Source organism: Asparagus officinalis, chromosome 8 (genome assembly GCF_001876935.1).
Source record: "Asparagus officinalis chromosome 8, Aspof.V1, whole genome shotgun sequence".
Taxonomy (NCBI): Eukaryota; Viridiplantae; Streptophyta; class Magnoliopsida; order Asparagales; family Asparagaceae; genus Asparagus; species Asparagus officinalis.
Genome location: NC_033801.1, coordinates 19,236,458 through 19,253,791, shown reverse-complemented (window position 1 = coordinate 19,253,791; position 17,334 = coordinate 19,236,458). Strand labels below are relative to the sequence as shown.

General features: G+C 35.9%; 2 protein-coding genes across 4 annotated transcripts in view; both read right to left on the bottom strand.

Annotated features, from left to right (window-relative positions):
* LOC109822888 (trans-resveratrol di-O-methyltransferase-like) lies at positions 3,037-5,220 on the bottom strand. Of its 2 annotated transcripts, none has more exons than XM_020389145.1 (2): positions 4,441-5,220; positions 3,037-3,508 (listed from the first exon to the last, which is right to left on the bottom strand). In XM_020389145.1, the coding sequence occupies exons 1-2, from the start codon at positions 5,209-5,211 to the stop codon at positions 3,206-3,208; spliced, it is 1,074 nt and encodes a 357-aa protein (XP_020244734.1). In that variant the 5' UTR covers positions 5,212-5,220; the 3' UTR covers positions 3,037-3,205. The 2 variants fall into 2 exon arrangements, with proteins under 2 accessions (XP_020244734.1, XP_020244735.1); XM_020389146.1 differs by having other exon boundaries at positions 3,037-3,460.
* Positions 9,578-17,334, bottom strand: part of LOC109851217 (phospholipid-transporting ATPase 3) — a 41,885-nt gene continuing 34,128 nt past the window's right edge. For both annotated transcript variants that reach the window (XM_020421253.1, XM_020421254.1), the window contains 8 exons: positions 15,367-15,532; positions 15,048-15,127; positions 14,175-14,414; positions 13,367-13,588; positions 13,123-13,290; positions 12,637-12,999; positions 12,453-12,559; positions 9,578-10,099 (listed from right to left, as the gene is read on the bottom strand). In XM_020421253.1, the coding sequence (XP_020276842.1) occupies positions 9,796-10,099; positions 12,453-12,559; positions 12,637-12,999; positions 13,123-13,290; positions 13,367-13,588; positions 14,175-14,414; positions 15,048-15,127; positions 15,367-15,532 (1,650 nt within the window). In that variant the 3' untranslated portion in view covers positions 9,578-9,795. The remainder of the gene's footprint in view (positions 10,100-12,452; positions 12,560-12,636; positions 13,000-13,122; positions 13,291-13,366; positions 13,589-14,174; positions 14,415-15,047; positions 15,128-15,366; positions 15,533-17,334) is intronic.

Below are 17,334 nucleotides of genomic sequence, written 5' to 3'. Positions count from 1 at the left end.
TATAAGGTTATTTCTTAATCTTAATTAATTAATTAGTTATTTTTAGTTATTAATATTTAATTATTTATTCATTTATAAATAAACCACATATTTAATTAAATTCTAATCTATAAAATTAAAAAACTAAACATAATTAATTAAGGGGTAGGGGACTTTTAAGGGGGAACCATTGGAGGAAAACCAACCCCTCCCTTAAAGTTCCCCCTAAGTTAAGGGATATCCAAGGGATCCCTTGGAGATGCTCTAAGTAGCACATTGGGTTTAGGAGTGGTTGAAATAAATAAATGCTTGTATAATATCATCTTGTTCCACCTCATGCTGTTGGAACCCTCTTCAATTTGAATGTTGCATCAACACCCTTATTTTTAGCCTATTATGTTCTTTTTTTCTAAAAGGTTCAGATATCACATTAGGGCAAAACTTGAAAACTTTAGGGTAACTGGGCAAAAAAAATTGAAGGGAAAAATGTGTACAAGCCCCAAAAGCAGAAACTTCATGTAACGAGACCCCTCATAGTTTTCCCCCATGTGAATCAGCCCCTTGATGTGTGACACTTTGTACTGCAGTCTTTTTTATCAATTATTACATGCCAGCTAAGCTAAAATCCCCAAATTATCTTTATCCTCTCTCTCCTCAATCTCTCAGACCCAGCAATCATATCATCTTTCTCTCTCATCTCCCCTCTCTCTCTCTCTCTCTCTCTCTAAAACTAAGAGCTTTCTCAAGCTCGTCAACCTAGCCCTCGCCCTCCTCGTCGTTGCCGCCTCCGCTCAGGCCCCTAAGGCTCCCCTCGAGTTCGCCGCCATCTCCCCTCCCCTCCTCCACCCGTCCTCGTCGCCGTAGATCGCCGCCGCTCCCCGCCGTAGATCGCCGCCGTCGAGACGCACAGAGCATTAATCCATTAGCTAGAAGAAAAAAAGAAAAAAAAGAAAAAATATTTGACCAGCTACAAATAAATGAACGATTTAATTTTAAAAAATAATCAAAAGTTGTCCCCATTTTTTCACTTTCACGAGACATCCACGCCTTTTTGGAGGAAGCTGAATTTGCAATAAACCTAATGTGCGCGGTCTTTTTGTATTTTAATTTCGAACAAATTTTTAAAATAGACCATTTTTAAAGCTTAATTAGCAAAATAGGCTGAAAAAAATATTTAATTACCAAAAATCGTTGTAAGCTGGGACAGTAGTTATAAATCATTGTTATAAATGAGGATATAGTCATGTTTTTATAAATCGTTAGTAATTATATTTGATAATAGTTATACCTAATGATATGTTATTTCTAGATGCTATCGTGGTAGTTCTAGTAGCCCTCGAGTTAGTTCTAGCTTCTATTACCCTAGTTCTAGCTTGTATACAGCCAGTTCTAGCCCACACCTTGCTAGTTCTAAACCAAGCCCGTGTTTTTTATAAGCAAACTTGTTAATTCTAGCCTCTACGTTAGTTCTAGCTTCTATTACCCTAGTTTTAGCTTGTATACAGCCAGTTCTAGCCCACACCTTGCTAGTTCTAAACCAAGCCCGTGTTTTTTACATGCACACTTGTTAATTCTTGCTTCTACGTTAGTTCTAGCTTCTATTACCCTAGCTCTAGCTTGTATACAGCCAGTTCTAGCCCACACCTTGCTAGTTCTAAACCCAACAAGGGTTTTTTACATGCACACTTGTTAATTCTAGCTTCTACGTTAATTCTAGCTTATATTACCCTAGTTCTAGCTTGTATACAGCCAGTTCTAGCCTACACCTTGCTAGTTCTAAACCAAACCCGCGTTTTTTACCTTCACACTTGTTAAATCATGCTTCTACGTTAGTTCTAGCTTCTATTACCCCAGTTCTAGCTTGTATACAGCCAGTTCTAGCCAACACCTTGCTAGTTCTAAACCCAACAAGGGTTTTTTACATGCACACTTGTTAATTCTTGCTTCTACGTTAGTTCTAATTTCTATTATCCTAGTTCTAGCTTGTATACAGCCAGTTCTAACCCACACCTTGCTAGTTCTAAACCAAGCCCGTGTTTTTTACATGCACACTTGTTAATTCTTGCTTCTACCTTAGTTCTAGCTTGTATACAGCCAGTTCTAGAACACGGGCTGGGTTTTGAACTAGAACTAACTCGAGGGCTACTAGAACTACCACGATAGCATCTAGAAATAACATATCATTAGGTATAACTATTATCAAATATAATTAACAACGATTTATAAAAACATGATTGTATCCTCATTTATAACAACAATTTATAACTACCGTCCCAGCTTACAACGATTTTTGGTAATTAAATATTTTTTCAGCCTATTTTGCTAATTAAGCTTTAAAAATGATCTATTTTAAAAATTTGTTCGAAATTAAAATACAAAAAGACTGCGCACATTAGGTTTATTGCAAATTCAGCTTCCTCCAAAAAGGTGTGGATGTCTCATGAAAGTGGGAAAATGGGGACAACTTTTGATTATTTTTTAAAATTAAATCGTTCATTTATTTGTAGCTGGTCAAACATTTTTTTTCTTTTTTTTCTTTTCTTCTTCTAGCTAATGGATTAATGCTCTGTGCGTCTCGACGGCGGCGATCTACGGCGGGGGAGCGGCGATGATCTACGGCGACGAGGACGGGTAGAAGAGAGGAGGGGAGGCGGCGGCGAACTCGAGGGGAGCCTTGGGGGACTGAGCGGAGGCGGCAACGGCGAGGAGGGCGAGGGCCAGGTTGACGAGCTTGAGAAAGCTCTTAGTTTTAGAGAGAGAGAGAGAGAGAGAGAGAGAGAGAGAGAGAGAGAGGAGATGAGAGAGAAAGATGATATGATTGCTGGGTCTGAGAGATTGAGGAGAGAGGATAAGGATAATTTGGGGATTTTAGCTTAGCTGACATGTAATAATTGATAAAAAAAGACTGCAGTACAAAGGTTCACACATCAAGGAGCTGATTCACATGGGGAAAACTATGAGGGGCCTCGTCACATGAAGTTTCTGCTTTTGGGGCATGTACACATTTTTCCCAAAATTGAATGAAGCTGTAAAGTAACAAAGTGAAATAGTCCCAACACTTTCATATTACTATATTATCTATATTATTATTATTTTCATATATAGACTTCAGGCTTACACACAAGCGCACAACTAAATGAAACACAACAGGCTCGCAGAATCACTTCTTACAAACCAAACTCAAACACACAGCACAAATATATATCATATTTCATAGTCTGCTGAATCAATGATAAACCTCAATAATCGCACGTAATCCCAGAGCAGGAGTTATTTTGTATTCTTTGAATCCTGCATCAAAGAAGAGCCTTTTCCATTCTTCTTCATTTCTTTGCTTCCCAGGCGTGTGGATCATCATGTGAAGGTCAAAGTGCAGTTGTGTTTCAGTCAGTTTATGATGCAGACCTTCATTCTTCAACACCTTGTCGATGATAATCACTTTTCCTCCTTCTTCTTTGGGTGGAGTTGCCTCCTTACATCGCTGCAGAATTTTCACGCATTGCTCATCATTCCAGCAGTGCAGAACCCACTGCAGATGATACATATCAAGAAGTAAAAAAAAAAAAAAGTTAAAAGCAAGGTGGTCATTCTTAAAGTCTCGGCAACTAAACTAAAAAGTCTGAAGTCTGGTGAGGGTTTAGTATTATAAATTTTTTTATCATTCCCCCAACAGTTTGAGGGCTCTTTAATGTGCTGAAACCTGGACGCAAGTAACAGTTTTCCAAGTCTTCTTTAGAAATTCGTAGCAAGTACGATTCGCACATGGGCTGCTCTGATACCATCTTAAAGTCTTTGTCATTAAGTTGTTGTCAAGATTAAGTGTTATAATTTTATACTCCATAAATAAATCTTTATTTGTTTCTCAAATTAATAGTATAAATTTATCATCCTCTATTTCTGCAACAACATAATAAAGTTAATCACCCTTTTTAGTTGATTTACTGTGAGTAGTTAACTTGCTGCATTTCAACTTACTGAAATTATTGGAACAGTTAGAGTAAAAGACATTTATCTCACTCCTTAATAAGTTACGTATGAAGAGAGAGAGTTTTTGGCCAAAGGAGCTTTTAAACTAGCTTTTCCATATCTACCTATATATTTGATAACAGCCCAATAAACTAGATTTAAGTCCTATTTAAAAATTTAGGATTTTGTAAAATTTTGATAAGAGCTAAGCTTAGCAACTCACTTACATAAATTAGGTTACTATCTATGCCTACTATTTTTATGAACTTCCTTTTTTTTTCCCCTTGTTTTCCCCAGGCGCAACTCTCTCTCATTCCATGTCAAGAACTTTGGGTCATTTTTACAACTCCACAGGCTATGAGCTACAGCTTATTAACATGACTCAGCTTTGCCAAACACGTAAAAATGACTTTTAATATATATAAATATAGAAGTCAAAACCATCAGAATAAACATAAGTCCAAAATATGAATAAGGACACAAACAACCTCATACCTTGAGCAACAATGCATCTGCAGGTGGAATGTACTCAAACATATCTCCAGCAACATATTGAATCCTACCTTCACTCTTATCCATCACCTCAATAACATGAGGTAAATCAAGAATTGTCACCTTCACCTCGGGAAAAGCCTGAGCCACCGCTCGAGAAATCATCACCGAACCTGCAGCAACTTCCACAACAGACTTCACATCTCCAAACAACTGCACACCAAACTCATCGACAACCACTTTGGTTATTAACCCCGAATCACTCTCCATCGCTCCTCTCAGCATTTTCCCAAACCACGGCATTTTTTCAATAGCCTGCCATAAATTCATCCCATGAGCCTTCTCAAACACGGTCGGTGGCTCCTCTTCTTTCATCCACGTACTCAAGAATTGCCACGGACTCAATATCGCTTCGTCCAACATCGCATATATGAATGGAGTCATGCACCCGCTTTTTTCCGACAGGAGAAGAGATGAGAATGTTGTGGGACTATATGTATCTCCTTGTGCATTTTGAGATGAGGAGAATAGTCCAGAATGGACTAGGAGCTGCATGAATCGTTGAAAGCAGGGAATTCTCGAAGAAGGAATGGATAAGGCAGCAGTGAGCTCCGGGAGTGTAATAGGTCTGCCATGTTTGTGGACTGCCTCCGGGATTCCGAGCTCGAGGGCCGATTTGAGGGAGAAGGAGTTAATGAAACCGAATATGTGGTTCCATAAATGGGATTGAGCTTCTAATAGCTCTTTAGAGTTTACTCCTTCAGTGGAAGCCATTGAGCAAACTCGTTCTGTGCTGCACTTTAACAAATTGCAGGATTATAATATTAGATGCACAACATTGTGTCGTACGACGACAACTTAGCAGTTGGCGTGAGCAAATCGCATTAATGTTATGTGATAATGATTTCCATGTAAAAATCAGCAGCAGGCCAAATTTTTAGGTAGCTAGCTTTTAGGTAAATTTTGAAAATAAAAAGTTGGTGAGTCCCATCATTAATAATATAAAATTAGTGTATAATATTTTTCCATCCACTATAAATAAGACCCAAAACTATCATCTCAGGCCACTGAGAAAGAATAAAAGGAAGAGTGGAGAGCTTGTGGATCCAGATAGGGGAAAATAATTAAAGAGTAGTGTAGTGAGATCCCAATAGCTAGCATAGAGAGAGAGAGAGAGAGAGAGAGAGTATTTGTATTTGAGAGTATAGTGTGTTTGTACTATTAAAAAAATAATAACAATATATTTATTAGTGTCCACCACTCCTTTCAACCCAACAATTACTATCAGAGTCTGGCTTAGGGTACGTGTATCTGCTTATCGTATACTTTGTGGCTGCCACCAAAGGTGGATCCTCCATATTAGAAAATAAGTTAGATTATTATTTACCATTTGAAGGCACTAGATACTATTCATGAGTATGGTACTATTCAAAAGTATTGTTACCATTCATATATACGGTTACTATTCAAAAATACGGTTAATGTTCATATGTATTGTTATTGTTCACGTGAAATAGTAAAAGTTGTAGCTCGTGATAGAAGCAAGACGGTCGGGGACCTACTCTTTCTTACGGTGATCCTATCGGCATTATTGAAGGCTAAAGTTCGTGCTCAGTCAGGGACTATGAAGTTGGTTTGTCAGGGACCAGACTTGCGTGGAGATACTGAAGCAGTACAACGCCACAATATGTTAAGATGATGAATAAGAATGAGATACCCAAGCATCCGTGACCATCATTGAAGATGTACCAGTTGACGAAGACGAGGTTGTTGGTATGGCACTAACCTCGATTGTAGAAGAAGCTGAGTCCGCATTTACAGCAGTTTCAGATCGAGAAGAAATCAGCTATAATGAAGATTGGATCATTGGTTCTGGTTGTTCCAATCACATGACGGGAGATAAGAAGAAACTTGTCAACATGAAAGAGTACAAAGGCGGCCGAGAAGTTGTGATAGCGAATAATTCACTACAATAAATTACGTCTTTAACGAAGGGGTTTCCCTTCGTTAAAGAGCTAAAAACTGTCGTTAGTGTATGCTAACGACAGGAAAAAATCCCTTCGTCACCCGTCGTTGAAGCCCTCTTCACTAAAGGGTCACGAAGGGATATAGTACCCATCGTTATAGAGTCTATAATGACGGAACATATTACTGTCGTTGATATCTACGACGGTAATTATCACTGTCGTTACCATTAGTGACGGGGTTATTTTCTCGTCGTTACCATCAGCGCGGGAATATTTTTCCGTCGTTACCATCAGTGACGGGATATTTTCCCGTCGTTACCATTAGTTACGGGGATATTTTTCCGTCGTTACTTTAAATGATGGGTTTTCATTCCCGTTGTTATTGTGTAATGATGGTTTTGTATGCCCGTTATTATTGTGTAACAACGGGTGACAACCCCTTCGTTAAAGGCTAATTAATGACGGTTGGATACCGTCGTAAAAGTCCTCATGGTGGGTAATTAGTAACCTATCAACGATGGTGCTTTCCCTTCGTTGATGAACAAAACGTGGTTTATAAAACCGTCATTATAGACTACAAATTTCTAATGTACATTAATGATAATTTTTCCATTCATATACAACTATCATATTATTCTCAATATGAAACTAAGATTCACAACACAAATATATTAAAAATACTCAATAATGAATAAAGGAGAAATCAAAAACTCCATTCATTAATAACATCAATAAATAAAATTCCATCATCCTCAAATATTCAACACTAATAACAAGTGTTAATATCCCAATTGTTCTAAAGGAAAATATGTGAAACTATCTAAAACAAATTAAAATAGAAGTCTGAGAAAGACACATCGTTTCATCTCTAATCATCGTCAAAAGAAGACTCGAGCTACCCCATCTCCTAATCCTGCATGGATAACCTGGAAAATTAAAAAAATCACATAATTAAGAAATATCAATTAAGAAATTATTATCTTATTAAGTAAAAATCTCATTTTCTCAAGTGCAAGTAGTCAATCATAAAAATATATAAGAGATTTTATAAAAAATAATTACCTAGTCCTGCACATGTTCTTTGAGGAGTCAATGAAGATGGCTGCCTAAAAAAAATCCTGCATAGCTTTCACTTGTGACTCTAAGTCAAACATCATTTGTTGTTGTTGATGTTGTTGTTGCTCCTGCTCATATTTCATATCCTTCAAACAGAAAAAATGTTCAGCCGATAAAATAATTATGCCTCTTTTGTATGATGTCCTCTACAGATACAACAAATGACAGTCTCTTGCTTAATCTTCTATATTTAAAATCGACATCTTTAATGGTGAAACACAAAAGAAAACAGAAAGATGACCCTTATTATGCAAGATACATAGGAATAGCATGCCATATGAGTAAAAACCATGGTAATAGAGAAAGGGTAAGCTATCTAAGATATCGTTGAAGAATGGAGATCTATAGAACCATTTTCACGTGGTTAAATAGTAAGTGTGAAATGAACTTGACATTAACTATGCTCAAAGGTTCCCATAATTAACTTCTCAAGCATTAATTAAGGTTCCCACAATATTACATGCATTCATTTTTGCAGACAAACATAATTCACTACAGTACTTAGTAATACTTCTCTCTCCTATTGTTGTTGTCATTACTTATTATAGTCATGATCATTATTCTTTGAACAAAAGCCTGAATCCCCTAGGAATAAAGTCATGAATACTCCATAGAGGACTCATTAAATTTGAACTAGGCTCTAGCCTTGTACAGAGCTGGAATAAAGTCATGAATACTCCATAGAGGACTCATTAAATTTGAACTAGGCTCTAGCCTTGTACAGAGCTTGATGCCAAAGTAATACTCCATAGAGGACTCATTAAATTTGAACTAGGCTCTAGCCTTGTACAGAGCTTGATGCCAAAGTAACTACAAAGGGATTTTTTTTAATTCACTGGACAACCTTTAACAGATCTAATTCATTGGACAGGTTACATCTATTGCTGAGGAAACGGGTGTGATAAATAAAGAAGATAGCTCAAAAGAATATCACATTATGTTGATTACACTTTTGGGCTGCTTAGAAAAAATACACATTTTTGGGAGTGCTCTAACAACTAAGAATAGCATGTAGACTTTTTTTAACAAGTTCTGCCATGTTCCAAAACAAATAAAAAAGCTTCTCAGCTTGCAACCAAATGATGAATGAGTAGGACATGCTTAAAAGTTTTGACATCTGTGTCTAGATAGTGTAGTAGATAACAATAAAAAGCTCGTTAATCTTTGATTGTATAATATCATAAATAAAAATTTTTGATATTACTTGGTGCTTGATTGTGAGATGACTCATTCCCATCTACTTTTTTAAAGGGAGACCATATGGAAATAAGTGCACAAGGGTTGGCTGATTAAGGGGTTGTTATTTTCAAATGGGGGCCTTTTAAAAATATATATGAGTAATACCCAGTGGCAAGTATGATTCAAATTTACATATATTGTTGTTTCTGAGATATGTGATATTAAGGTTGATCATAAAAGCCTTCGCTTCTCATTTGAAAACATGTGCTTGCCTAAAAGAAAGGATTTAGTATAAGTTAGTCATCCATCGAAGTTGACTTGTTGTGAGTCCGTCTAGCCACAGTTCATGTTTAAGGAACCACTAGAACAGACCGTGTAAAATTTTCTCACGTCTTCAACTTATCTCACCCTTTGAGAAGCATCTAGTATATTTTAATATATATTTTTTGTATAAAGAACTTTAAATTTAGCTTTTTCATATCTACATATTTAGTAACATCCTAATAAACTAGATTTTGAAACAATTTAATTTAAAAAGTTGGGATATTCAAACTTTTGAAACAAAGCTCATCTAAATAAATTAGGTCTGATCAATCAAATGGCCAAGAACATTCTAGTAGGAATTTACGATAAACTTATTAAGATCGCACGAGCTCCAGTGTGATTAGAAACTAATCATGCTCTTAAAGGTGGACCACACGTTGGAAGTTGAGAATAATCTCCAATAACGCATTCAAGATGCATAATGTCGCAAGAGGGGAAAAGTGCGTAGTTAATGCAGTGGTAGAGTTTAACTTGAGCTGCTCATATTATGACCTGAGCTCGAGATGGTATAAGCAAAACTTCAGAGAGTAAAGCCAAAACGATAACAACTCTCATTCAAAAAGGCTAAATCAACAAAACTTTTCCATTACCTCTTGGATCCCTCTATACATCTCAAGTATCCGAGTGGATAAACAATAATTGTCCAAAACAATCATGTAGGGTAGAAAGGGCATAAACTGAGCTAGTTATGGAACAAACTAATTATACACTATGCTTGTGGATTCAATGACCAAAGAATGTACATAAAAAAGACATAAAACAGGAATCATCATCAGTTCCTCGATGATCTTGGTTTAGATCTCATGCTTGCTCTCCGGACCACATCCCATGCTTTTTGAGGAGCAAAAACACCTTGCTGTGATGCAAAGAATGACTCATATCCTGGAGAATCGAAAGCAAAACCAGTGTGCTTTGATGTCTCCCTGGGGAGTTGTGCAATAGCATAGCTCCTGGCCTCATCTGCTGTCAGATGGTTGCTGATCTCTATAAACTCGGTCCTTCTGCTCTCTTCAGGTTCATTTTTGTGAATCTCTTGCACGATTTGGTAATCATATGGGAACATGAATCTTTGGATCCTGAAAAACATAGTTCTCAAGTAATCAGACTAAACTGCAACTGCAGCATATAAAACAAATTCAAGAGAATATTGTTTAAAACCTCTTTTTTGAGGGATCAGAATACCATAGAAAATTCATGTATTAACATGCTGTTAATTCAAGGTTCGATCAGTAGCCACCAATCAGATAATATAGAAGGGCTAGTTTGGCTCTTATGGAAAAAACTATTTGGATGGAATTTCAAGCATGAAGCAAAGTAAGACATAAAGTGGAGGCAAGGCAGGGGGGTTATATAGTCTCTATATCATATGTGGTTTCATTTAGGAATTTTGCATGATGAAATCACGATGTTTGGATGATCACCATTTTTTTTTTTTTTTTGAAGGCTGGTAGAATCTCAAGCTTATGTTGCATAAAATATTGTCATTTAGTGCTTCCCACATGTGACCAAAATAAAATGTGTATTATTATAAAGTTACAGTCAAATACGTATGACAATACATGGCCATGCAAACTGGACTATAATCTTGATAACAAATCTAGGGATTCTTTCTTGAATCACAAAGGTTGGTCATATAACAATCCTTGTAAGTATCCAGCATCATGAGCTGCCAATGCTGGTACCTGACCCTAATGGAAAATCAAGTATGACCCATACGGCGTGGCACAGTGAGCGACTATCCAACAGTTCAAAGTAACATTTGGGCTAATGCTGATTTACCAAAGGGACATTTCTTTAACTCCAAGGTTCAGTGCAAACAGAGTAGGAGAGCTGTCAAAGTTTGAGGTACAATAAATTACATATGCCCCAATAAGCCTAAAGACAAAAGAACATGAAAACAAATACAAGTCAAAAAGGATACACTATATCCAACCTTGGAACTTGGAAGGTGCATTACCTTTTGCCCTCTGTCTAGGCACTTCTAACTTCCATCTAGGATTCAATATAGGTTCACTACTTTGTTGTAATTTCATTTCATAGGATTGATAATTAAGGTTTCATATCTTAGTGCCTGTTTCAACCCTTCAGCTGCTAATAATTAAGGTTTCATATCTTAGTGTCTGTTTCAACCCTTCAGCTGCTAAAGACTTATCAATGCTACAAAAGCACCCAAAAACTATTCTAGTGAGGCATCAGAAGAGTTTCCTGAAAATTTTCGGTAATATAACCTTAGGTCAAATCTTCTCCATGGTAGACCTCAGCTGCAGCAAAACAAATTGATTGTTCGACAACTCTTCTTTTACTTGGTCTTTCTTAAGTACTTACTGGCCAAAATTTTGCAACATGACGAGTTTGACTCCATTATACTCGATACAACTTTGCATACCCTTCATTCTTCCTTGACTAGTTTTTCACGTAATTTCACATTATAGGACATTAGTTTGATTCCATGGCAGCCTACAAAACTGCTCGTCTACCTTTATTCTTCTAATCAGGTAGCAACAAGTTTCTAGGATTTTTATCCCCCAATATTTTCATCTTTACAAGTCTGTTAAACAAGTCAAGATGAACTATTTACCTCAAATTTACACGAACATTCACAGGAAAAATATTGCATTACAGTTTTTCTGATTAGTTTTCTTCAAGACACCTTTACTTCATTAAACTCACTTCCCACTCATACCTATGATTCCTCTTAAGGGAATATATCGTTCACTTAACTCTCTCGTACTTCACATTAAAATCATTTATGTACATAACTCCCCATTCTTCTTCCCATCCTAGCTTATTCTCTTATATTAAGTACATGACCCTATTCACTTCTCTGTTCTGTTCCCTATTCACTTCTCTGTTCTGTTCCTAAAACTTTCACTCAATCTACACTTAAGTTTTATTGCTGTAGCTATTAAATTTCCTCACTTCATTAAACTTTGTGATAAACCATTACCTTTCAATTCTCTACAGATCTCTCCCGTTCCTTTATTCTGTTTATTCATCTGCCTAAATTTCCTCCTCCTCATTCTCTGGACCAAGATAAACCTAAATGGTATGCAATACCTGCCGTCCCCTTCAAACTCTCCTCCTTGCAGAAAGTCCCCATAAGATCCAGAGAGAGCGCTAATTCTCTTCGTTTTTTTCAGATATGCAACAAATCGCTCAATTTTTTCAGATATTGCCTTCCTTTAAAATGTAGTAATAAAAACATAGTTAGGCAGAGCTAAGCTAACATACATGAGGAAATGTGCATGACCACCACGACTTGTTAGTAGGAAATTTTAGTCAGAAATTAGAGTTTTCTGCCAGGTATTCCTTTTTTAATGAAAAAATAATGAAACATCTTAAAGATGAAAAATTAGAAACTCATAGCAGTTCAAATTTTATGGCATGTTCAAGAAATAAAAACAAATTCAAATTTTCAAAGTGTCTCACCCTTGATATAAGAAATCACCAAGGAGTGCAATGACTGGTACGAGCAGAAGTGTCAAATAGAAATAGAATGTACTCATAAGCACGTAAATGACAAAGAAAATATTTTCCTGCAAGAAGTGAAAAAATATAAGATGTCTATAAATAGGGGGGGAAATGAACAATGGATAATTTAAAAGAAACTTACTTGTCTATCGTTTGGCGTCATTATTCCAGAGTATATAAAAATGAAAAGGAACCATGCCAAAATACTCCCAGAAACGCTTATGTAATGCCATCTTGTTATAGAATTGCATGCCATAAGGAGACGCAAGTTGACAGTAACCACCACACAAGTAAAGGCCATTGTGCTAACATCCCAAAGGCCAAATATCTTTCCTGATGAATTGTGACCATTCTGGCTAGCAGTGACAGTGAAATGATAAATGACTAATGACTGGTAAAAAGAAAAGAAGGCCCATATCATGACAACTCTCCACTTGAAAAACATATTTCTAATTCCTTCCTTGTAAAGCTCTGGGTATCTTTTTGATATAGATGCACTGACATCCTGGTACAAAATACTTAAAATTGTAGAGAAACAGTTGATTGAATTTGGTAAAATTGTAGAGAAACAGTTGATTGAATTTGGAAGGTTAAGGAATAACCCAAAAACAAAGGCAACACAACATACCTTGTCAAACAAACCCACAATGATCACAGGTAATGCTGTAAATATGACGTTATATAGAGACTGGAACCAATCATCATAGAACCTCTGACCAGAAAAGCCAGTCTGGAAGGTGAACCAGAACTGGGTCAATGTGAAGGTAAGATTCTTGTAGAAAAAGTAAGTGATAACCTGCACATAAAAGACTCTGAGTAATCTGGGATCAGTGCTAAGTGATCTGACTCCAAGGAGGCAAAATAAACTTAACCTTGCATAATCTCAGATATGACCATCGTCCATGCACGAGCAATAAATCAGTTAGAAACCGGAACTGCGCGATTGCAAAATCACTCGCCATTACAGCTTGCATTCCCTCCATTCCACTTATACCAACACCAATATGAGCAGCTTGAATCATGCTTACATCATTGGCACCATCCCCGATGCTCAAGGTGATCTTTCGAGCACCTTTTTTTACCAGGCTAGTGACCTTCAATAAAGAATGCACATCACAGTTAACTAATAAATATTTGAATTTTTTAAAGGACCATCACAAAAATTTAAAACAATGAAGAGTTTAGCGTAAAGATAAAATTCCATCATGAAAACTTTCCATTGATTAGAGGGCAAAAAAATTGTCAACAAATATGTTTTTATAGATCAAATTGTTATATACATAGCCACAGAAAAAATCCTGAAAAAAAGTGAAAATTAAAGTAAATGGATATTAAAAATCCTTTCAACTTCAATCAACTTCAATTATAGTCTGGTGAATTTCTTTTTGTTTTAATGAATCTTCAAATTAAATGAGAATTAGCATCCAAAACTGAAAAGACATATGCCACAGATTACCCACAAACTCTGGTATAGGTACTCAAATATAACCAGATAGATGATGTTCAATGAATAGAGGTCACTTCACAAATGATTCTAACATATCAGCTATCATTTACATGGTCAGTATGCCCAAAGGCAGTTCCTACTTCCTACTCTCTGATTTGTCCCAAGACTCCCAACAAGTTAACAGTTTCTCTCAAGGTAAACATGCAGAACATCACAATCATCATCAAAGTTACCTGTGCTTTTTGTAATGGAGAAACACGGCAGCAGACTACTGAGCTGCAATTCAAACTCAAGTTAAGCAGATTCACTCGTAAGGTCGGTTCCAATGCATGCATCAAACATTTTCCATCAATTATAAGAGCCAGCTTAGGTCCAAAAGGAGTGCGCAAGCACTGCTTTGCCTCCTCAAGATATCGTTCCAAATCTTGTTTTACTGTATCTCTGATACAGCGTGCAATCTCTGCAAGGTCACCCTGGCAGTAAACTTAGGACATCAGCAAAGGTGTCAACGATAAGGATATCTGGTAATATAAAAAGATTTGGAGTACTAGAAGAGCAAAAATGGAATTAGTACGAAAGTGAAATTTATCATGCAAAATGCAGTTGCAAGGTAATAAACAGAATAAGTATGAGGAAAAGACACAGGAAAAAAAAAAAAGTGGAACATATTCAACTATGAGACCACATATTGGTAACAGTAGAGCATATTGCATCAGGGAGAGGAACACTCGAGAGTTTGCAACTTGATTTTGCAGTGGGATGAGTTAACTTAAGAGATAACCAGGACATCGATTTTGCAGTGGGATGAGTTAACTTAAGAGATAACTTAAGAGATATTCAACTATGAGTTTGCAAATCGATTTTGCAATGGGATGAGTTAACTTAAGAGTTAAGAGATATTCAACTATGAGTTTGAAACTCGATTTTGCAGTGGGATGAGTTAACTTAGAGATAACCAGGACATCGAAAACCTTCGCAACCTTGTGCAGACAAAAGCAACTATATGATGTAAATCTCTATAATCCTTTCAGTCAGATAGTGAAATTTAACCACCAGGCTATGATAGCAAGTTTCACCATTACATGATAAGTACTAGCTCATCTTACCTTCTCTTCAGCCTCTCTTATAGCATCGGTTTCTGAACTGATGATAAATTGCTTCATGCTGTTGTTGATCAAGTTGCATGCTGCACGTGAAAATGAAACTCTCGTAGTTTGTTAACTGGAAAAATGATTTACAGAAAGTGAAGAATAATACTGCCTTAATTATAATTAACAGGAATTAACTTATTTGCTCCATAGATGAGTTAACAATAATTAAGGCACATTAACAAAACAAAAATAAAAATTTGATCCGTTTAACAACTACAAAACTATCTCTAATGATAAGCAAATAACCAAAAGACTCAAAATTGCAATATCATACCATAGGCTATATTAATCGCTGTTTCCATCTTATCCCCAGTTAATACCCAAATCTTTATTCCGGCTTTAGCGAGAGTTTCTATACAAGATGGTACTCCCTCTTGAAGCTTGTCTTCAATGGCTGTGCATCCGATTAGTATAAGCTCCTTTTCAATCATCTCAGCAACCTGCAAATTCACAATATGAAATCTATAATATAGGAAAAGATGATAGTGAATGAAACAAAAAAAATGCAACATATAAACACCCATCTACTCTAAAAATAATGAGTAATTGTATATGACTGACTCCTTCCCAGGTTAGGTTCTAAACAAACTACTGTAAAAGAAAAAACCATGACTTAACATGAAATTCTGACAAGACTTGAAGGTGATAATGTTAGCTTGGTGTACCCATTGCAACAGGAATCACATTTGCCTCATGCAACTAATAATAAGCTCATCATTATCCAAAGTATTATAGGCATCTATTTGAAAATCTACCTGGTTGAAGTTTATTCTATGTAATTTGGAGTGCCTACTAGAAAAATTTTAATGCTCAACTTGTCTAGCATCTTATAGCTGCAAAGCGAACTCCCAAGTAGCAAGTTGCTTAGTTTTATGGTCTAGAATGTCTCAAATTGGTATACAAAGTGAAGGTATGAATCATGATTCAGGGTGCAAATGGATTGGATATGGTAATTATCATATTTGTAATTGGTATCTAATCATGGCTACCAATACAAATATGGACATGGTTTGGTATGGAAAATCCACAATCCATATGCGAGAAAATTGAAATAATATGAATCAAGTTAGAGAAAAACATATATAGATGAAATGGGGATATGAGGAAAATAAGTAGGACCGAAAAGTATACAGGAATTGTGATACAATAACTGGTTAAGTAAACCAAAATTTCCCAAACCAAAGTTCTGACGTCTAAAAAGCTAGAGTTAGATCTCTGGAACAGAAAATTCGATATGAGAACTAATCTAAGGTCAAAATAATTTTTTAGCCAACAAGACACATATACTCTGTATGGATACTCAATAAATGTATCCTATGGAGTATTAGATGCGAGTATATTCATGGATATCCATATCCTTTTTCATCCCTAATCATGATACTATGTTGTTCAGATTTTAAATTTTTATGTTTCAAATCATAAACCTAAACTACTAGCCACTAGTTCCTACCGTTCATTTTGTACCCACTTGATGCATAGTAAAAAAACATGAATTCATACTTTTACACTCGAAAATCATGCAGATTATGTCCAACATAGAAGAATTTTAAAATGAAAATTTTGACTCCTAATTCTTCTGGAAGTACACAAGTACACATGCATAAAAATATAATGTACATATATATATATACATAAACATATTCATATGTATGTATGTAAGTACATCCTTATTCTCATATCTAAATTATGAATGTCAACTTCAACATAGTGATTTTTAACATTCCAAACTCCAATTGGAATAATTCAATACAAGAATTCCGATCTTTTATGTAACACTTATTTCTTACACTCTTACAGGAATGTCTATATTAGCATGAAGAGCTTGCATGTAATAATTGAATATCTAAATTTCAATTTTGGTTCATATAGAGCTAAACGCCATTTATACATGTACCAATGTACATATCTATACAGATCCCCTAAGTAACTCGATCTTTTATGTAACACTTATTTCTTACACTCTTACAGGAATGTCTATATTAGCATGAAGAGCTTGCACGTAATAATTGAATATCTAAATTTCAATTTTGGTTCATATGGAGCTAAACGCCATTTATACATGTACCAATGTACATATCTATACAGATCCCCTACGTCTTTTAAGAACTGTGTATCCTGTATCAGTGTATTGTACACTCATCTCGTGTCACACCCTGCTGCTTATGATAACAATCAACAAGATTTCCAATCCAATCAACAATAGAAGAGATTGAGTAATAATGCCAGGGAAAACATAAGCTAG